The following is a 21,629-nucleotide window of genomic DNA, read 5'->3' as shown; positions in this document are numbered from 1 at the left end:
GGGAGGCAATTGCTCAAGTTGAATCTGGCCTTGCCTCACCTTGCAGAGTCCTTGGTGGCTCCCTGGGGTCATTTCCCTGTGTGTCTCACAAGAAGACTCTGTCCTTTTCTCTAAGTCTTGGCTATACATCTTCTTCAATGGTGGCCATTGTTCTGACTCTGGGTGCAGATGTGTCAGGGCAGTCCTTGGTCTGGCCTCTGGGGCTCATGTTGAGGAGAGTTAGAACTTCTTGGAAAGGCGGTCCACAGGAGACTAGCGTGGCACCTTGGATCCTAAACAAAGAAGTCCCAAAACCAGTTAGAAGAGGCTAAAGAAAGATGAAGAGAGGGAGAGAGAGAGAGGAGAGAGGAAAGACCGTGTGCATGCTAGGGGAGAAGGCGATAGGACAGGCAGGGCAGAGGGGAAATGAGGTCCCAACTTCAGGAAATTCCAGAACCCCTAGCCAGCCTGGTAGGATCCCAGAACTGTTTGGAAATGAGGTTGAGACCTCTGAGCCCCCGGGTAGATCAGGATGCCAGCAAAGGCAGGTGTGTCCTCAGCCACCCCCCTAGTCCCCCTATGCCCATCTTGGCTCAGCATGGCCTCAGGGTCTCCTTGTCTTCCAGGGCTCCCTATTGGGGCCTGGTTCATCATCCCCTTTAAGGCTCCTCCAGCAGCCAGCACCTAGTGACTTTGCACTTCTCTGCCCTTCCTGGGATTCTGAGAAGGACCTGCCCTTAGCCCCCAGGATGGAGCCTGGCTGCCAGTCATGCCCCTAGGCTCCTGGCCCATCCAGAACCCTAATCAACCAGGCTAATCCTCCTGGCAGGAGGCGGCCCCACTGACCTTCTAGACTCCCAGTGTTCCCAGGCTTGGACCTGGCCCAGCCAACTTCAGGGCCTGTAAGAAACCATTGAGCCCTCCCTGCCAGCCTCTGCTTACCAAACTGCCTGGTAACTCAGTAACTTCATGGCAGAATGGAGGCACTCTCCTGGTTATGTTCCTCAGTGCTAAGTCAGAGCTGGAATCTTAAGGTGGCGGGGTAGGGATTTGGTACCCACAGCATTGAGCTGGACACCTGTGGCCTACCCCCTCTCCCACATGTCAATCTTAGTTTCTTCCAGACTAAGTGGACCTAGCAGTAGTGTTGCCTCCATGTGTGGGACACTTGAAGACAGAGTGTGCCATTCTTAGAAAGTGTGTCAACATTTCTGTGAAGGGCAAAATATGCCTTGGGTGTGTGGATAGGATCCAAGACTAGGCCCAGCACCATACCTGCCCCAGACATAGGGCCTCTGTCCCCCTACAGAGACATATACTCATCTTAATGACTGAGAACAGATGTTCATATTCCCATAAATTTAGCTCTTTACTGGGCCAAAGTGTCACAGCCCTACTCCGGGGCTGTGGCTCAGTAGGTAGGCATGCACGAAGCTGAGTTCTAGTCTCTGTTCTGCATAAAACAGGCCGAGGCTACACATGCCCCAACTGCGCACCAGGAAGGAAGAGGCAGGCAAATTTGAAGTTTTAAGTCATTCTTGGCTACATAACAAGTCCCAGGCCAGCCTGGTCTAGGGGAGACCTTGCCTCAAAAGAACCAAATAACACAGAACCCAGCCAACCTTAGCCCTCCTGGGACCACACAGATATGAGGTGTCTCTGATCTATAGGCATCCAGGTGGTGTCACTCAAAGAGAACAGGGAAAAAACCCCTTAGGGGCCACTTTGTGTGAAATATCCACACTGCCCAGGCTCCTGTGGAGCTCACCAGGATGGGTGAGACCCCAGTCACTGTGGACAGAGTAGGTAGAACCCTACCAGTTTCTTGCACCTCTGGGTGCTTGGGTGGACCACAGGCCCTACTGTCTCTAGGAGATGTGGTTTTGAAATAAAGATGCTCAGTTGCAAGGTCATGACCCACCCACCCTGCTCTAGAGCCCCTCTCCCCTCCTTCCATTGTCTGGACCAGACTCAGCTCCACTCTGCCTCCCCTCTCCCTTGTCCCCTTTACAGCCCATTGTACCTCAGAGAACGGTGTTGTTCTGTTACTTCTGATGAAATACATGGCCCTTCAGAGTCACCTAGTAGGAGGGGACATTCTGAGGTTCTGAGTGGCCACACTGGGGGAGGTGAGCAGTGTCTTCTTGGCTGCTGGTATGTCAGGGTCCGGGTCAGATCAAGGCCAGGCCCCTGGGTATTGATGGAGCTTGAGTCTCTGGCATGGGCAGGATTTGATAAAGCAGCTTGGGGGACAGAGGTGATATGGAGCGAGTGGTGAATCCTGTGACTGGGGCTATAGTGACAGGTGTCCAGAGAAGAGAGCAGAACCCATGACTAATACTGAGAAAGGCATAATTTCTAGTACTATGCAGGGGAAACTGAGGCCAGGGCTGCACCCTGTGTGGAGGAGAGGGTTGGATCCCTGCCCAGCTTAGGATCTTTTGATATGGGAAGGGTTCTGGGAGGAGGCATCCTAGCTGTGGTACAGAAAGGGACATTTAGACAGCTGTAGTTGTTGGCCATTGTGTTGGGCCTCACATGGCACCAGGAAGATCTAGCTGGTGATGTCCTCCCCACCACTCTGCCCAGGACCAAGAGCTGGCACAGGGGGAAGGGTGGTGCTTCTGTGTAGCTGCTAAACTCTGAGAAAGAAACTGCTGTAATCAGGTGTTCAGGCTGGGCTGAAGCCAGCTCTGGAGACAGCTGGCAATTCCTCAGCCTGTGTCCCAGTCTGGATCGTGCCTGGGTCTCAGTCCTCATCCCTCCATGTCAGAGCCCAACATGGGGATTGGGTTTCTGAGGATCCAGGCTGAGTAAACAAGGGCCTCACACATTTGAGCTCTGATCATCCAACTGGCTGGTGGCCCTGAAGCCCTCATCATGCTGCCTGGATGCTGGCTGCCAGAGGTGGACACTGTGCCTTCAGATAACTGCATTCAGTTCTGCCCTACCTTGGGCTCTGCCCTACACGTGTGGACCACCTCCTTCCTGGGGCTTTCACTTCAGGGACTTTAGAGCAGATTTTTGCCAGGAGTCAGACAGGACCTTCCCATCCAAAGATCAGGAGATCCTGTTGGTAACCAGGCACATCTTGGCATCCTCACAGGAGACACAGACCTTCTTCTAGAGCGAGGACCCCAATCAGGCTCACAGTGGACATCTATAGGGGTAGCTGAACCTGGTGTGGCACAGTAGTAGTTCCAGATCCCTCAGATACTGAAACCCACAGATGCTCAAGTTTCATATACGATGGTTCAGTAGGGCTCGGGGTGGCTTGCCACACAAGCGAGTACCTGAGTTTGGATTCTCAGCACCTACATTTAAAAGCTGGGCCTGAGGACATATGTACAATCCTAGCACTGGAGAAGTAGACAAGAGGGATACTGGGCTCACTGACTAACCAGCCTAATGGGAGATATCTGGGTTTGGTGGGAGACCCCTTCTCAAAAAAGCAAGAAAGATGGGCTGGAGAGATGACTCAGTCGTTAAAAGATCTGTGTACTCTGTGCCCAGCAGACACGTGGAGGATCCCAACCATCTCTAACCCCAGTTTCAGGGAATCCAATGCCCTCTTTCTTCTGGCATCCACAGCCACGGCACACTCATGGTACACCTACATACCTTCAGGCAAGGAAACACACAAAAATAAACCTTAAAAAGAGAAATGAAAGCAAGGGAGACTCTTGTCGACTTAACAACATCTGTCCACATGTGCAAGAACAGGAGCGTGCGCACACCCAGGAAAAGGAGAAATAAGTAATAGGTGGGGTGTTTGCCTAGAACCTGTGCATGGGTTAGTGAGGAGGAAGTGGATGCAGGCATGAATAAACATTTTGTATCAGAGATTATATCTGCCTCCAACAAGTGGGACTATGAACCCTGGCATGTTTGTTGAGTGACCGAGAGCATGGACAGGTGCAGTACCCAGCTTGAAGCACGTTAGTTACCAGGAGGGCCCTAGAGAAACTCTCCACACTGAACGCATCTCTCTTTCTCACCTCACAGTTGCTCAACTCTCTGTCCGTGGACCCTGACGCCGAATGCAAGTATGGCCTATACTTCAGGGATGGCAAACGCAAGGTGGACTACATCTTGGTGTACCATCACAAGAGAGCCTCGGGTAGCAGGACTCTGGCCAGGAGAGGACTACAAAATGACATGGTCCTGGGGACCCGCAGTGTCAGGCAGGACCAGCCCCTTCCCGGGAAGGGGAGTCCTGTGGATGTGGGCTCACCGGAAGCCCCCATGGATTACCACGAAGATGACAAGCGCTTCAGAAGGGAGGAGTACGAGGGCAACCTGTTGGAGGCAGGCCTGGAGCTGGAACGTGACGAGGATGTGAGTGTGGCTTCGTGTTGGCTGGGGACGCCAGGTGGACCTGGGCTGGACAGGTCTGTTTGCACAAGGCGGGTGGGGGAATGTCACCTTTAGCTCTGCTCTTGTGGCCATAGTGGGCTAGAAATGACTTCTAAACAGTTCTGAGAAGTCCCAGGCCAGTCTCCTCCTCCAGCAACCACATCTGCCTGGGGCAGAGCGAGCCAGTGAGTGTGACCTTGAGGTCAAACCATTTCCTGCCTCTGTTCAGTACCCAGCATGGGAAGATTTGCTGGGTCAGAGGTGCAGAGTGTGGAGCTGTTCTGGGGGTTTCTCCTGGATGTCCTTAGCCTTCTCTGAGCCTCAACCTGTGAAGAAGAGATTGGATTGGTCTGTAGAATCTTGGGGTCCCTGCTCTGAAAGCCACATCTCCGTAACATTGCATTCAGGAAGTCTAGAAGTTTTGCTAAGGTTCTGGAAAGAACAAAGAATCTTCTGTCTCTTATGACTGCCTGCTGCTGTGGCAGTCGCAGAGAGTGGCTCAAATCATTGTAGCTTTTAATCACTCAGTCAGTTGCTGTGTGCTTCCTGGTTGACATCTTTCCCTCTCACTAGACAAGAGTATGTGGGGAAAGGGCCCTGCTCTGTAAGTGGAATGGGCAAGTATAATCCCAGTATTCAGACTAGCAAGAGGATTGAGAGTTCAAGTCCAGCCTAGACTACATAGCAAAAACTGTTTTAAAATTGAAAGGTGGGGCTGGAGAGACTGCTCAGTTGCTAGGGAGCTTGCCTTGTAAGCTCTAGGACCTGAATTTGGTCTCTAGAACCCATGTAAAAAAGCCAGGCACCGTGGTCACACTTGTAATCCCAGACCTGAGGATGAATATTACCTGAAGAATGACGGTTGAATTTGTCTTCTGACCTCCACACACACATCTGTACACACCCACTGAGACTATTGCCCAGTGTGACCCAGTCTCAGGATATGGCCCACCTTCTTGGGTCAGCTCCGCCTTGCAGATCCTCTCTGCTTTTTTCTGTGACAGTTCCTGAGACGCATGAGGAAATTGAGGGATTGGGCAGCAAAGGTTTGAGGCTGGCAAGGATGCAGAAGTCTTTACCTCCAAGGCTGGCAGCTAGAACCTGGGTGCCGCAGATCCTCTGTGACTTCTGTCACTTTGAGCAGGGCTGTGTCAGGCTTTCTCCTGTCCACTCAGGCCACCCTGGGGCTTTTGGAACATAGCACTGTCATGCCGAGTTTATTGTGCAAGTTGCTTTATTGCTGGAGGGAGGAGAGGGTCTTTTGGAGGCTGCAGGTCTGCCTCCCGCTGACATATCCAGTGCCCGCACTGAACTCCACGGCTATGTCTCTTTATATCTGTGAGTTTCTTTCCTGGAGCAGTCTGAAACTCCCAGGGGTGGGTCCTCTAACATCGGGTGTCTCAGATGGACCTGTCAGACCTCAACCTCTGACCTAGCCTTTCTGAACTGAAGGCCTCAGTTTCCCCATCTGGAGAATGGAGATAGCAACAGCCTTTACTTAGGGTTGGGCATGGAGTACATTGTAGTTGACTGTTTGCTGTTATGTCCAAGCCAGGGATGAGGGTCCACACCTGAGAGAGGACAAGATGGGGTATACTGAGGAAGCTGAGGGCAGCCTGGGCTAAAGCAAAACAGATAAAAGCAAGGAGGAAGAGGGGCGGGGGAAGGTGGAGGGAAGAAAGGGGTTTTAGTATGTGACAGCATCTCTCCTCTTTGCAATGAAAATCAAACACAGGGGCGGGAGTTGCTGACTCTTGTGTAGAAGACCTAGTTTTGTCCCTAAATGACCCCAATTTCACAGACAATTTGGCTCTAGAGCTGAATAACCCTTTGCAGCAGTTGGTTTGACCCTTTTAAAAAACAAAATATAAGGTGCTGGAAAGATGTCTCAGATGGTCTAGAGCACTGGCTGCTCTCTCACAGGACCCAGGTTCAGTTTCTAGCATCTACATGGCAGCTCACAACCATCTGTAATTCCAGGTTTGAGGGACCTGACGCCCTCTTCTGGCCTTCACAGGCTCCTGCACACACATGATGAGCGGACAGACATGCAGGCAAATACATAAAATTTAGAAAAAAATTGAAAAAGTAAAAAATGAAATATGGGACTGGGTGGAGCTCATCTGTGGAGAACTTGTCTGGTATGCCCAAAAGCTGGACTCAGTCTGGCACAAAAAGACAAAGAGTGTTGGGGGAGACCATGAGGGGCACAAGTATATTAGACAGTTCTGGCATATGTGCATATGTACATGTATGTATGTGTGTGTATGTATGTATGCATGTGCACATGCATGTGTGTGTATGTGTGTTCTTGTGTATGTGTGTGTATGTGTGCATGGGTGTATATGCATGTGTATATGTGCATGTATGTGCACATGGGTATTTATGCATGTGTGTGCATGTGTGTAGGCCAGAGGACACCCTCAGGTGTTGGTCCTGATCTTCCACCTGTTCGAGGCAGAGCCTCTTTGGTGCTCGCCACTGTCCTGCATAGCTTAGGCCATCTGGTGTCTCTGCTCCTGTCTTGCTATAAGAGTGCTAGGACTATAGATGCATGACACTGTGCCCACCTTTACATGTGTTCAGAGGATTTGAACTCAGGTCTTCAAACTCACACGGCAAGGGTTTTGTGCACTGAGCTATATCCCAGCCACCCTGCCCCTCACTCCCATTTTTGAGAATAAGGTTTCTCTCTGAGCCTGGTCTTACCATTACAGCTAGACTGGCAAACTAGCAAAGTGCCAGGATGCATAGGTCTCTGCCTGTCTGTGCCAGGGTTACGGGTGCACACCATCACACCCAGTTTCTGTGGACTGACCCTGAGTCCTTCCAGGTTCCAGTTCAAACTTCCTAGGCAATAACACTGAGTGGTCTCCCTGCAGAGCCTTGAGGTTGTCCCCTGGTCCCAGCAGCCTGCTGGAAGCTGCAAGACTACAGGGCTGGCAGGGCCACACTTAGCAGCTGCTGCTCCCTGTTCTCCTGGGTGGAGCAGAAACTGTCTGGATGGGCTGTTTTGGGCACCAGTAGCAGGCAGAGGTATGAGTGGCTTCTAGCTGCTGAGATTAACAGACAGGGCCAGCCCAGCAAGGTCAGGCCGGTTTGGAGGTGAAGAGCTAATGAGCCTTCCGGGGTGTGCTCAGATTACAGGGAGCCTGAGGGCTGGCAGAGTTAATGAGAAAGCCTAGACCAGGATCCCCCAATGTCTTCTGTGGGTAGGATATTTCCAGATCCCAGTAAGTACCCCAATACTCCAGGCCCCACACACCCTATACTTGTGACATCAAAGGTGCCTCCCAACCTGAGCACCATGGCATCTGACCTTTAACCGTATCCCTGGGCTCTGCCGGACTGACAGAAACTCTCAAGTCCTGAAAACTAAAACTGTCTGTTCCTGTGATGTTGCTGAACGTGCTTAGGGCCTGAATTGCCACCAGCCAAGGGACCTCTGTTTCCAAGACTGGATGGGGAGGTGAATAATGACCTTGAAGGAGATGAGGTGTCCTGTGCTTGATGCTAGCCTCATGAGCTGGCCATGAGGCAGCATTGCAGAGGTCTCTAGCCCAGCTTTCTACAGACTGATGAAAAGTGGGTATATACCAAGCTGTCTGTGGTGATACCAAAGTTGGGGTCACAGTCTGTGCCCAGAAAAATGACCACATTAGACAAATCAATCTCTCTCTCCCTCCCTCCCTCCCTCCCTTCCCCCCTCTTCCCCGTCCCCGTGCCTTCTCTCCCTCTCTCCCCACTACCCCTCTCCCCTCTTCCTTCCAAGCCCTATACCCTCCCCTTCCCCTCTCCCTTCTCCCCTCTCTCTCCTCTCTCTCCTCTCTCTCCCTCCTCCCCCCATCTCTGTAAGAGAGGTCTCTAGCCCTGGCTGTTCTAGAACTGGTTTCAAACTCCTTAGAGCCTCTGCCTCTGCCTCTGCCTCTGCCTCTGCCTCTCTGCCTCTGCCTCTGCCTCTGCCTCTGCCTCTGCCTCTGCCTCTGCCTCTGCCTCTGCCTCTGCCTCTGCCTCTGCCTCTGCCTCTGCCTCTGCCTCTGCCTCTGCCTCTGCCTCTGCCTCTGCCTCTGCCTCTGCCTCTGCCTCTGCCTCTGCCTCTGCCTCTGCCTCTGCCTCTGCCGTCTCCTCATGCTGGGATTAAAGCCATAACGCTAACACTCTGGGGATGGATTTTTCTGCTTTTTGCTATTAGGTTGTGAGTTTGGGCTGGCAGAATTTGACCCAGAATTAGCCCCGTGCAGACCAGAGCCCCTCTGTGCTTTCTCTCTCACTGAGGCCAACTTACTGTCCCAAAGAATGGCATGTGGCACTCCACCATGCAGAGAACGGCTCTTAGTGACCAGGTGACAGGTGAGCACAGATGGGTAGGTGACTTAAGGCAGCACGAATTGCATTTCTTACATTCTGGCAACCACAGGTCAGAAACCAGGGTGTGGGACAGAGCTGTATTCTGGCCTCTTCTGCTGTAGCTCATATGTCCCCTCCTCATCTTCACAGTCTCTCTGTGAAGGGCCCACCCTATCCCATTTTGCTTTATCTCAGCCTGCTTACATCTGCAAAGACCCTCTCTCCAAATAAGCGCACACCCACTAGTCTCAGGAGTGGCGTTTGAGCAGTTGTTGAGGGAATGCAGCCCATTAAACCCACCTCATGAATAAAACTCTGCTCTCAAGCGGGGACAAGTCAGGGTGGCAAGTGGGCTTCAGCGCTTGTGGTAGAGGAGTGGGGCTCACTTCTGGTGCAAGGTAGGTTGGCAGCCTAGCATAGAACCAGGTCTGCCTGATTGGGCTGGCCTGCTTTCCACAGGCTTGTGCAAACACAGGCTCTGATTCAGTAGTCCCAGGGTTCTAGACTATCCCTTGAGCAGTAAAGGAGGGTACTTGTCTCCCTGGATGCATCCCCAGAAAAGGGCTCCCAACATCCAGGAATGCCCCTACCACTGCTCAGCCCCAAAGGTGGCCCCAGTATGACTGTAGCACCCATAGAGTGACAGTCCTCCACCCAGAGAAACCCAAGATGCCTCACAGAGAGAGCCAGGGTGGGTGAATGCCACAGGGGTTCTTCACAACCTGCTGCCCTTGAGGGGTCAGGAAGCCCTAGATCAACTGCGTAGTGGAGAATGACAAGAGGCCTTGTCATGAGATGGAGATCTTAAGACCCTGTCTCTTCCCCTGTCTGGTTCTTCTTTCTCTCACCTCCTCTCTCACCCATTTTCTTTTTCTTTCTTCTGTCTTTGTTCCTCCCTAGCTCCCTCTTTGTCTACAATTCTCTCTGCCTCCCTCTCTCCCTCCCTCATCCCCTTCTCTCCCTCTTCCTCCTCCCCCACTTCCCCTCCCCCTTCCTTGCTTTTCTCTCTCTCTCTCTCTCTCTCTCTCTCTCTCTCTCTCTCTCTCTCACACACACACACACACACACACACACACACACACACACACACACACACACCACCTCTCTCCCCACGGGATCAGCTTCCAGGGTTCCCATTAAAGAGACAAGAGAAATTTGTGACCAGTGTGTTTTCCTCCAAGAAAATCCATTAGCATTTTTGAAGCGGAGCCTTAAAGCCTGCTGGGCATTATTTATGTCTTTGGGGTCATTGCTAAGAACACCACAGGCTCAAGCCCTGGCTGTGTCTACTGGGGGTGGCTGAGGCCTTCACAGCCCTGACACTGCACTTGACCCTGCTTTGGCAGATTCTCCTAAGTCAGTGGACACAGAACCCCACCAGTGCCTGTTTGATCTCATGCCGCTGCGCTGCATTCGTGCCAAACTGGGGGACAGAGCCTGCGGGAGACACAGCCTCTGAAGTGGGGGAGGGCGTCACTCTATGGATGCTACAGTCAGGCTGGGGCCACCTCTAGGGAGTGAGCAGTTCGTAGGCCCCTGGATGTTGGGAGCCCATGGGGGAGGCATCCAGGGAGACACTTCAGATGTCTCCATACAGATGCAGAATCAGTCCATGAGGAGAAGGATAGAGAAAGGTCTCCTTGCCTACGGACACCCCCTCCCACCCTCTACAAGGTGACTGGGGAAGTTAGAGGGCAAAGTGGTTCCAGGGTGTGGGTAGGGGCAGGAGTATCCATTTCCTGCGTCTCCAGTGCTTGCAGGCAATTCTAGAGCTTGATAGAACCTTGCAGCCCTGGGCTCCTTCATGTGACAAGGCTGTTGGTCCTGGATGTAAGGGGTCTCATGTCTTCTCCTATCCCTTCAAAACCAGGAAAGCAAAAAACCAGTCCGTGGGATTCAGAGGCCTGGAAGCAAGCTGCCTCCAGCCCTCCTCTGTGGGTTTCCTGGCAAAGTGTAGGCGCACAGCTCAATCCAACTCACCTCCTACCCTACTCCTGCGTCCCATGCTGTAGATCTGTCTAGAAAGCCACCCAAAGACGCCTCCCTGGCTTTGAGTTGCTCACCCTAATATGTGCAGCACTCCCCCACAATCTCTTCCCAGGGAGAACTGGCCTCTCAATGCTTCGATGCTGACACACAGGCTGGATAGAGCCCTAACTCCCAATTCTACTGCCACTCAGCTCTTTCTTTGGTCCCTGAAGCTTTGGCCTCTGGCACTACTCTGAGGCTCAAAGCAGCACAGACCGCTGTCCCTCTAGCCTGCTTTGTTCTACAGAAATATGCTTCTGTGATCCTGAACACCTCTCTCTCTCTCTCCCCCTCCCTCCCTCCTTGCCTCCCTCCCTCCCTCCCTCCCCCCTCTCTCTGTATTCACATGTGTGTGTATTCACACGTGTATGTACATTCACATGTGTGTGTGAAGTCATGTTTGTGTGCATGCATACATATGAAAGCCAGAAGACAACTTTAGCTGTCATGCCTAAGGTACTTTCCCCCTTGTTCCTTGACACACAGTCAGTCTCTCATTGGCTAGCTGGTTAGCTATCCTGGCTGATCAATCCCCAGGGATCCTTTTGCCTCTGCTTCCCAGCAGTGGGATTACAAACTACCATGCTCCACAATATGGATTCCAAGGATCCACTCAGGTCCTCTAGCATGCTTGCAAGCACTTTCCTGACTGAGTCTCCCCAGCCCTTCCCACCTGACTATACAGCTCACCCTGGGTAGGGGAGGCAAGTGGCTTCAAGTGAACCCAGTCCCATTATGGCTGCCCTCTGAGACCCTCTGTATGGCCAGGCCTACAGGAGTCTGCCAGGAACTCTGCCGGCAGCTGTTAGTTGGAAAGCTTGAGGTAGGCCACAACCCAGAAGCACCCTGTGGAAGTAAGCAAATGTCCCCAAGTTCTCTTGGATACCTCCGGCCCACACCCATCCTTTAATCCTGCTTTCTTTGGGGGCTCTGTTTGCCAACACCATGTCAAGATTCTAGTTCTCAGTACAAGTCTTTTAATTTCTAGACGTTCTGTTTGGTTCTTCCCCAAGTTGGCTGTGTCACTTTTTAATAGTTTCCTGTCCTTTCCAGGCCTTCCTGTCTTGAAGTTTATGTCTGTAATTGAGGTGAGCAGGGCTGACCTGTCTGTCATCCATCTAATGAGCTCACGCTCTCCAGCCAAGAGCACTGGCTTCTGTCTCTGTCACTTGGTTCTCCCTGGCTGTGTCCCTGAGTTGTTTAAACCCAGTGAGCTGAGCTGGTTTTGTGCCCATCCAGGACCTCCTGAAACCCTGAGGCATTCCCAAGGCTTGGGCTGACTGCCCCAAAGCCACAGTGACAGCTGAAGCATCACACCTTCATGGGTGTTTTTCACTCCTCTTCGGTCCTCCTCTTCTCTCCCTCACTTCCCTTCTCCATGCTCCTCAGGGTAACTCTGAGGAGCAGGCATGCTCATGGGAGCATAGGGTGTTCGATGGTGTCTGCTCATTCCTGAGTTAAATCCTCCTGCACCCTCGAGTTCTCCACCAGCCACCAACCCACTGCCCTGGGGTCAGAAGAAAACCACGTTCCTTCCCACCAAGACTGGGTGGCCACTGAAGCCAGTTCAAGCCAGGCCTGGTCACCAGCACAAAAGTAGATGACACTACCTGCTGAAGACGTGGTTCTAGTGTCCCTTCTGGATCTGTATTTGCTGTCATAGCATGGCTTGTGGCTCTCTGACCTGGTTCCTGCTGCGCATAATCTTGAAGACAGGGCATTGATTTTATTTTTTTCTAATTGTAGCCAGCATTCTTTGTTTTCCATGGAGGGTTGCCCCAGGGGGATGGCTCCAGCTTCAATAGCAGCAGAGGTATGACTGGATTCACCCGCTGTTATCTCTGTCATCCCGCAGGCCTCAGGCCCAGGACTAGGGAGAAGCACATCCAGGGCCTGTCCCTGCCATATTTTGACAAAGGTCAATTGAGTGTCATCCACTCACTGAGACCCAATCCATGGATTCCCAGTGCCCAAGGCTTAAATCTAAAGATAGCAACAAGAGGACAGCCCTGAGGGTAGATGGGCACCCCTGCTCCCAAACCTACTCTTGCTGTGAACTCCAAGTCTCCCTCACACTGTGAACATGGCCAGCAGGACCTACACTCTGAGCACGCCAGTTAGCGTGCAAGGCTTCCCCACCCAGGCTGCACACTAGTGACAACATATCCCAACCCCATGGGCATGCCTCACCCTCTGGGAGCTGTGTGGGTGGAGGAGCAGTGGGAACATGACAAGGGAGCACCAGATTGAGTTCCCATGCCACACCTGCTGCTCGAACCTCTGGATCAAATGTCTACAGGTCTTTCCAGCCCCTCATCACCCACAGGGGTACACTGAGGCAGACCAGGAGGTCTGAGAGAAACTGAGACCAGGGCCAGATGCTGGTGCTGTCCCCATCTGGTATACAGTAGGTGCCTACTAAAGACTGGCTCCTCCTGTTCCTCTATCACTTACTCATTGAATACTCTGTACCATGTGCCGTGTGGGTAGGATAGGGGCACACAGAAGCAAAGCCATCTGTCTCAAGCTCACATCTGTGCAGGCAGCCATTGCCAGTGGGAACCAGCGTTAGGCAGGTGGGTGATATTTGCTATTATTACCTTGAGTGACTGGTACACAGGCCTCTAGGCATAAGGATGTGGTGGTAACTTGGTGCCCTCAGCCACATGAACCCTTCATGGAACCTCCCACCCCTATCCTTTTTTCCCTCCTCTTCTTCCTCCTCCTTCTCCTCCTTCTCTTCCTCCTTCTTTTGAGATGGAGTCTCATGGTGGCTTTGACCCTGCTATGTTGGTGAAGCTGGCTTTGAACTCCTGACTCTCCTGCCTGTCTGGGGTTATGGACTTGTGCCACCTGCCTGATCAAAGTTTTAGTTTAGTTTTCTTCCGGTGTTTGTTTGTTTGTTTGTTTTTGAGACAGTCTCACAATGTAGCCCAGGGTGACCTAGAAGTCAGTATGTAGCCCAGGCTGGCACCACAGGACAACTCTTGAACTCTGGTTTAATCTCTCAAGTGCTAGGATTGCAGGAATGAGCCACCATGCCTGGCTCCTTCTGTAAAGGTGGCTCTAGAACCATTTCTAGTGACCTCATAGTCCTTTCATTTGGGGCTCAGGATAGAAGCCAATAATTCCTTAGCTGAGCTCTAATTGACTTGACTTAACCTGTCCTCTGGATGGGGGCTTCTTGCGAACCTGTCCCTTCACAGGTTGCTGTGGCTTAGCTAGGCTGTCCCTCCTCAGTGCCTTATGTCCACGAATTTGTGGTTTCAAATGTGACAGCTAGGGTTTAGGAGCAGGGATAGAACTTAGCCCTTTGCAGCCTTTGACTGTGGCTGCAGAGACCTGGCCAGGCCCCAGGCTCCTCCTACTGTGGGAGTGCTGTGGTCAGGCAGGGTACCACGTCTTTTAAACATCTTAGTGTGCTTTTGCTAAATGGGTCCCACGACCCCATTCACCAACCAGATGTTTCCTTGGGAGAGACCCGAGTACTCACGTCAACAGGGCCTACTTTCCCAGGGATGCTGGCACTGCAAAGAATATTTTGGGTCTTTGCGTGCAGGCAAACACTACACAGAGCGGAATCTGGGTCTGTAGTGGAAAAGCTAGCCTCCACCACTCACTAGACAACAGACATGCCCCCTGACTCAGGGATGTCCCATGACATCAGCCTGTGAGTCACCAGGGCTAGGGACTGTGTGACAGGACTGACCAAAGCAGGCATGGCCTAATCTGTGTCAGAGCCAGGCTGAAGCTGTACTTAAGCTCCTTCAGTCCCTTGTATTGACTTTACCTATAGGCCCAAGGCTGGAGCTCAACAGCTAAGGGCCCTCCCTGTCTGTCTTCAAACCAGACCTCATATCACCTGCTTTATAGGTGAGGGAACAGGATCTGGAGAGGTTAAGACACTTGCCATAGACCATTCAGGCTGAGCAGGATTCAGATAGAGGCCTCCAAGGCCCATCCCACCTGCACACCGGGATGCAGACGGACCAGGGATTTCCATCCTAAGACTGTGGGGTGTCTTCTGTATCCTGGAATGAGATGTGTCTCTTCATAGAGGAAGAGCAGGCCTGTAGCCAAAGCCTTCCCTCCCTGAGTCTGGCCTGAACTATCTTGTTTGGGACAGAGTCTCTTGTAGCCCATGCTGGCCTGGGCCAAGGATGATCTTGAACTTCTGATCTCCTGCCTCTCTCTCTCTGGAGTGCTGAGATTACAGACATACAACACTTCACCCAGTTTATGCGGTCCTGGAGCTTGAACCCAGTGCCTCATGCTTGCTAGGCGAGTGCTCCACCAACTTTGCTACGTCTCCATTGTGAGCTACCTCTTTGTGCCAGGTGGGAGATTTGTGCTGCTGTGTGAGCTCCCAGAGGCACCAACTTCTTGGCATTAGCTCTGGACAAGTGTGCTTACTTCTTCCCCCTTCTCAGATGATCGGTTAATTTGGTTGGTTGGTTGGTTGGTTGGTTGGTTGTTTGGTTGGTTGGTTGAAACTCACTGTGTAACCCAAAACAGCAGAAGAGCCTTAGAAACAATCCTGCCTCAGCATCCCGGAATGTTTTTTTCTTATAGATCATCCTCAGATGACATTGGCCCATTTCTTTTTGCACTCTAGCAGCCTGCAGGACATCTTCCAGCTGGGCCACTCACTCAGTCCCTGGTCCTGAGGTGGACAGGTCACACTGGCTACTTTGTACCCCATGACAAACTCCTTCAGATCTCAGAACTGTCGACCCTGTAGACCCTCAGGCAGGGCTCCAGTCTTCCATGGGAGGTCTTGGGAAAGATCTGGGCAATGTCCTACATGATTGTGTGACTACGTAGTTACCTATCTCTTGATAAAGGGCCTTTTCCAAGGGACATGTGTCTATAGAGAACCAGGGGCCAGTCATAGTACTTCTGTCTTTGGGGAAGCACAGCTTGGGTCTAAATTGGATGGGATCTGCTAGCCAAGAGCTGGTAGGCTAAAAGGACTCTCCACAAACCTCAGTGTCCCTTGTGCACTGATGCTTTTCCTTTCCAGCAGGGGATAGCAATCAGTTCTTGTGAAGCCATTAACGTGCCTGCCAGTTAGTAGCCCTTGGGTTCCCTTCCTGTCACTCAACAGAGAGATACAACTCCGGATTGTAGTTCATCACTGGAGGCAAGTCAGGCAACAGGAACTTGAAGCACCTGGTACTACTCACAATCGAAAGCAGTGAGTTAATACATGTGTGCTTATCCTTAGCTTGCTTCTCCCATTCTTATACAAGCTAAGATCCCAAGCCCAGGGAATGGTGCCACCCACAGTGGGCAGGTCTTCCAGTTCATTAAGACAGTCTGTCATGGAAACATGTTCACAGACCAGCATGATGTTATATTGAGTCAAATTGACAAAAATAACTATCACACTTGTCCCAAGTCAAAACAGCACTGGACTGAACTCTTGGTATCCCTGTGTCAGACTGTCACCGTTTCAAGGATAAAGGTCATAGATATACAAGGGAACTGAAGTTAGACCACAAGAAGGGAGAGAGGACTGCATGACCCCTGCACCTTAAGAGCATCTTTCCAGTGAGCCCTAAGAGGCCCCAGTCAAGGCTGTGGAGTATGGATCTGGAATCATGAATGGTCCTCTGTTGTTGCTAGGCTTTGGGGGGTCTCTCAGTTAATCCCTGAAAACTTCCCAAGTGTTTTATACCCCTCAGAAGCCTCCCTGGCTGTGACCTGGGTACCCTAGGATACTTGCACAAAGTGCTATATAGAAGGAAGGTCCTTAGACTTGCTGGGTACTGTCATGGGACTGGTGGCAAGCAAAGACAGCCACACCTCAACAATTACAGCTGGATACCAAGGTGGAAAGGGGATCTAACTGCCAAACACACTAATAGCCCTTTTTTTCCCCTCTAGACCAAAATCCATGGTGTCGGGTTTGTGAAGATCCATGCGCCCTGGCATGTGCTCTGCAGGGAAGCTGAGTTTTTGAAACTGAAGATGCCCACGAAGAAGGTGGGTGGGAGTGTTTCTATCACAAAACACTGGTCTTGATATGAGGACACCTGGAAGAGGGAGTGAGGACACAGGGGACAGAAGACACAAGGGGAGAATTTCTCTCCACTGTGAAACAGCTGACTGTGCCTGACGTGATCTTTAGAGACTGTAGTCCAGGGCTATTCAGGTGCCTTGCCAAGGCCCGGAGTTCAGATCTCAGAACCACAAACGGGAGCTCACTGTAATGACAACTTCTGAGGATTCAGCACCCTCTTCTGGCCATTGTAGGCACCTGTACACACACACACACACACACACACACACACACACACTCTTAAAAGGAGAGAGTAAGAGAGACCTAAGACCACACCCCGCCAAGACAGCAAGAAAAGATCCTGGTTGAAAGCTGCCGGCTCCGCCCCAGGAATTTGACCTGAACAAATATAGTTCAGCTTGAGGCCTGGCTTCTTTGATGCTTGTGGGGTCTCAGATAATTTATCAGATTCAATTTAATTACATTTTCTAGCTTGCTGGGATTTTTTCCTTTTAATCTCTGAAAACTTTATGACTGAAGAGCAGCCTGCCAGGGAGGCTGGGCTGAGTCCATATTTACGTGTGTGGGTGGAAGGGGGACCACTCCGTGCGGCTTCTCAGATCCACTGAAGCCGCTGGATTACGGCTCTGGAAACAGAAGACACATTTGGGGCAAATGTTTGCTAGAATGTGTTATAATTGAGCTGTTGGCCCAGCTCTCCTAAAATGCCGAGCTCTTTGTGTAGGCCTGAAACCACAGATACGGGGCACACTGGCCACCCCCCACGCCCGGCTGCTCTGTTCCCAGGAAGGGCTATGTTTTTCTCCCCATCCAAGAATAGGCACTCCGACTTAGTCACTTTACACATTACCCTGACAAAAGCAACTTAATGAAGAAAGGATTTATTTGCCTCACAGTTTATGGAGATACAGCCACAATGGTGTGGAGAGCATGAAGGCAGGGGTGTGGGACAGCTACTCATGCTGTATCCATAATCAGAAGGAGAGGAACAAACACTGGCGCTCAGCTCTCTCCTTTTTTTATTCAGTCTGAGACACTAGCCCATGGGGCGACGCTGTCCACATTCAGGGTGTATCTTCCACCTCAGTTAACCCGATCTAGAAACTTAGACAAGCCCGGGGTCTTGTTTCCATGGTGAACCTAAATCCCATCGTGTTGACAAGCAGTATTAACCAACCACCACAAAAGTCAGAGCGCCTCACCTCCCCGCCTGGTCTTGCCCACAGGTGTACCACATCAGTGAGACCCGAGGCCTCCTGAAAACCATCAACTCCGTTCTGCAGAAGATCACAGACCCCATCCAGCCCAAGGTGGCTGAGCACAGACCACAGACCACAAAGAGGCTCTCCTACCCCTTCTCCAGGGAGAAGCAACACTTGTGAGTGAGAAGTCCCAGCTGACCCCCCACTCCCCACCCGGAACAAGGGAACACATTCTTCTAAGCACCATGTAACCGGGGAGCTCAGAAGAGGCCGAGGAAGCAACTTCCAAGGGCCTTGGTCACAGGAGAGAGGGACTGCAGTTTTGCCTCGCTTGGGAATGCTTAGGGAAAACGACCTGGGCCCTGGCTAGATAGGCCTGGGCTACCCAGCTCTAGCCTGGCCCCTTCGAGCACTGGTTCCTGGACACGAAGCCTCAGCATCCCCAGATGGAGCAGCTGGTGAGGCAGCAATCAACTGAGCAAGAAGCCTCCCTCAAGGGACTCCCAAGGCCCTGGAGATCTGCAGCCAGCAGGGTGTTGCCTGGCAGTGCTGAGCCCATTCTGGACCTTTCCAGCCTCCTTGTTCCCAGGAGGTGGGCGTACATAGCTACCTGGCTCAGCAGTGGCAGTTGGAAGGCCCACCCACGCCTGGCCTTGCTGGCAGAAATGGGAGGAAAGGTTGGGGTACCAGGAACTCAGGTAGTTTAGATGGCGAGGCCCAGGGGCAGGTGGCTTGGGGGTATTTTGGCCTCAGGGGGCAAGGAGCATACACCCACATTTTAACTCAGAATAGCGCTCTATGCTCTGCAAAGATAGTAGTGGCTGTTGGGGAGCCATGTGCTGCCCTCACTGTACTGACCAGCCTTTGCCCAGTGGCCTCTGCCAGCTCAGGGACATGAGAGGGCCACACCCATTATCCATACCTAGCTCATTTCCACCCTCTCCTTCTCCACTAAGCACCCCCAAGAAACAATGACTTTAGAGATATTCCTGTGCCCCAGAAACCTCAGGTAATCTCTGTGTGGCTCAGGACACCTAAACGTAAACCATTTCCAGGGACAACCTCCTCAAAGCGGAAACCATTGTGTGGAGGGGTGACACTGTCATCTTCTTGTCACTGAAACAAGGGCTTGAAAGACTGCCTGCCCCCCTACCCGGAGAGGTATCATCAAAACAAGGCTTGACTGAGAACGGTCACACATGCCTGCATTCGAAGTACTAAGGGGGTAGAGGCAGGGGGATGAGGCGTTTAAGGCCATCCTTACCTATACTGCTGGCTGGAGACTAGCCTGGGCTACATGAGACCTTGATTCAAAAAAAAAAGCAATGTATCAGAGCTAAAGGGTACCCTTAGTTCCCTTCCCAGCAATGGGAGGTCTCAGAGGCTCCCACATAGGGCTAATGAGATCTGCTAACCCCATGTCCAGGGACAGGGGGACTCGTGCCTGGTATGAGGGTGGTTAGGCCCCTCGTGTTCACTGTCATTGGAGAGAGGATAAGTCCCCAGGCTTGGAGTCCCCTAAGGCCCACAGCAATCCCCCTTGTCTCCTTCTGTTCCTACAGATTCGACCTGACTGACAGGGACTCTTTTTTCGACAGCAAAACCCGGAGCACAATAGTGAGTAGGCGTCCTGGAATTGCCTCATCAGAGGGGTGCCCCCGGGGACCCCAGTGATCATTTCATTTCTCTGAAACTCCTCAGGGTGGAAGCCAGCTCTAATTGCCTGTGACAAAAATAATTAGAATAATGAATCAGGAGGGCAGTGGGTGGCCCATGGGAGGGAGGCCCTGGCTGCTCAGTTTGGAGGAGGAGCGTGAGAAAGAGCTAAGCTGCAGGAAGCTGGGGGAGGGGACCTCCAGGCTGAGCTCCAGCCAAGCCTACAGAGCCCCCTTTGTCACTTGATCCTGGTAGACCAAGCTTGCAAGGGGCTTGGCTGAGGATGCCAGAGCAGGCCAGGCAGTCGAGCCCAGGCACATGTATTCGGATAACATCCCAAGGCCTTTGCCAGTGCCTCCAGCCTAGGTTGCAATCTGAACATGCAGGCCACCCTGCCCTACTCAGGGCACCAGACTAGTGTTTATCCTTCAGCTGCCAACTTGACTACCAGCCAAGATGGGATTGTGCGTGCCACAGGACCCAATTTCTGTCTAAACAAGAAATTTGCCTGGCAGTTAAGGCCTATTCTGTTCTCTTCCAGCATCCAGCCTGGCTGGGTCGCAGCAAGGGCTGAGGGGAGGCTGCCCATTTGCCTGGCACAGGGAACCCAGTATTCTTGCAGCCTTCACCCTGAAGGGGTCTGACACGGGTTCTGTTGGTGAGAAACACTCAGACCCAGTGCAGGCAGATGCTCCTCAGCTGCCTCTTCCTTCACCTGTATCTGCAGAACAGTTCCTGAACCTATGTCAGAAACAAGACTAATTCTTGTTTGTCACCAACAGGGGCAGGTAGCACCCCCATCAGGACAGTCCCACGGGCACAGTGTAGTCCTGTTATCACTGATGTTAATTTAATTTTTTGCATGCCTATTAACTTATTTATTGGGTGTGGTGAGACATGTTCTACCGGGTATGTATAGAGGTCAGGGGGGAGCCCAAGGGAGTTGTTTCTCTCCTTCTGGGGCTGAACTCAGATGGTCAAACTTGACAGCAAGAACCTTTCCCTGGGGTTGAGAGAGATGGCTCAGTGGTTAAGAGCCCTGGCTGCTCTTTCAGAGGTCCTGAGTTCAATTCCCAGCAACTACATGGTGGTTCACAACCATCTGTAATGAGATCTGATGCCCTCTTCTGACATGCAGGTGTACCTGCAGACACACTCATATAACTAAAATTAAATACATGAATAAATAAATCTTTAAAAAGAGAGAAAGAAAGGACCTTTACCTGTTGGGCCATTTGGCCGCCCAGTATTGATTAATTTGGACAATTAGATTTCATGATCACAGGCAATGAGGAACCTGAGCAAAGGCATGGTCTCTGGTGGAATCGGGACTGGTGTGTTTGAGGGACAGCCATACCCCCTCTTGGCCTCCAAAGGAGCTGGGGCTGGCATGTCTGTGAGACAGCCTCTAAGATGTCTGCTTCTTGGGAGAAGCCCTACAGTATGAACAGCACAGCGTCTCTCCCGCCGTAACAGCTGCGTGCCTGTGCTTCAATATGAGTGCACCTTGGCTTCGCACACTTGCCAGGGTATCAAATGCCTCCAGAAGAGCGTTTACAAGCACACTTCTGCTGGGGGGAGGTGACAAGCTGCAGGGACTGTGAATAATTCTGATACCTCTTCCTGGTGATTAGCTGTGAGATCATTTAGTCTGAGGTTCCCCTGAATGTTACTGTTTCTACTGAGCCAGAGAGCCATTGCGCTGGGGACGACAGATGTGAAGAGCCACGACTGTTTGCTGGAGGAACGAAGGAAGGACACTGATTCCAAGAGATCCTGGAGGCCTGTGTGTAGACAGACCACCTCTGTGCTCCAAAGGCATCTGCTGAGTCACAGATCTGTGGCTGGCTAGTCAGGTCTCACAGTTTAGACCCAGGTGTGGCAGTCAGTCTCTTCCTCCACTTGGACTGGCCACTTCTCTCCTGGCATTAGGGTGGCTCCATGTACAATCAATTTGGAGTCAGAGACCAGCAGGTTCCAAGAGACAAGGGCCCATTGTGCTCTCTGGGATCTTAGACAGTGAGCCTGCAGGCAGT

The 21,629-nt window shown here is 51.9% G+C and overlaps 1 protein-coding gene across 14 annotated transcripts in view; it reads left to right on the top strand.

Moving 5' to 3' along the window:
• The window catches only part of Ano1 (anoctamin 1), a 148,586-nt gene that overhangs the window by 63,315 nt on the left and 63,642 nt on the right, over window positions 1-21,629 (top strand). For all 14 annotated transcript variants that reach the window (NM_001107564.1, XM_087562212.1, XM_087562196.1 and 11 more), the window contains 4 exon segments: window positions 3,985-4,317; window positions 16,600-16,698; window positions 17,962-18,113; window positions 19,500-19,554. In NM_001107564.1, the coding sequence (NP_001101034.1) occupies window positions 3,985-4,317; window positions 16,600-16,698; window positions 17,962-18,113; window positions 19,500-19,554 (639 nt within the window).

This window comes from Rattus norvegicus, chromosome 1, assembly GCF_021556685.1.
Source record: "Rattus norvegicus strain SHRSP/BbbUtx chromosome 1, alternate assembly SHRSP_T2T, whole genome shotgun sequence".
NCBI lineage: Eukaryota > Metazoa > Chordata > Mammalia > Rodentia > Muridae > Rattus > Rattus norvegicus.
Note: the sequence above shows the minus strand (reverse complement) of the source record. Positions and strands in the feature narration are given on the sequence as shown.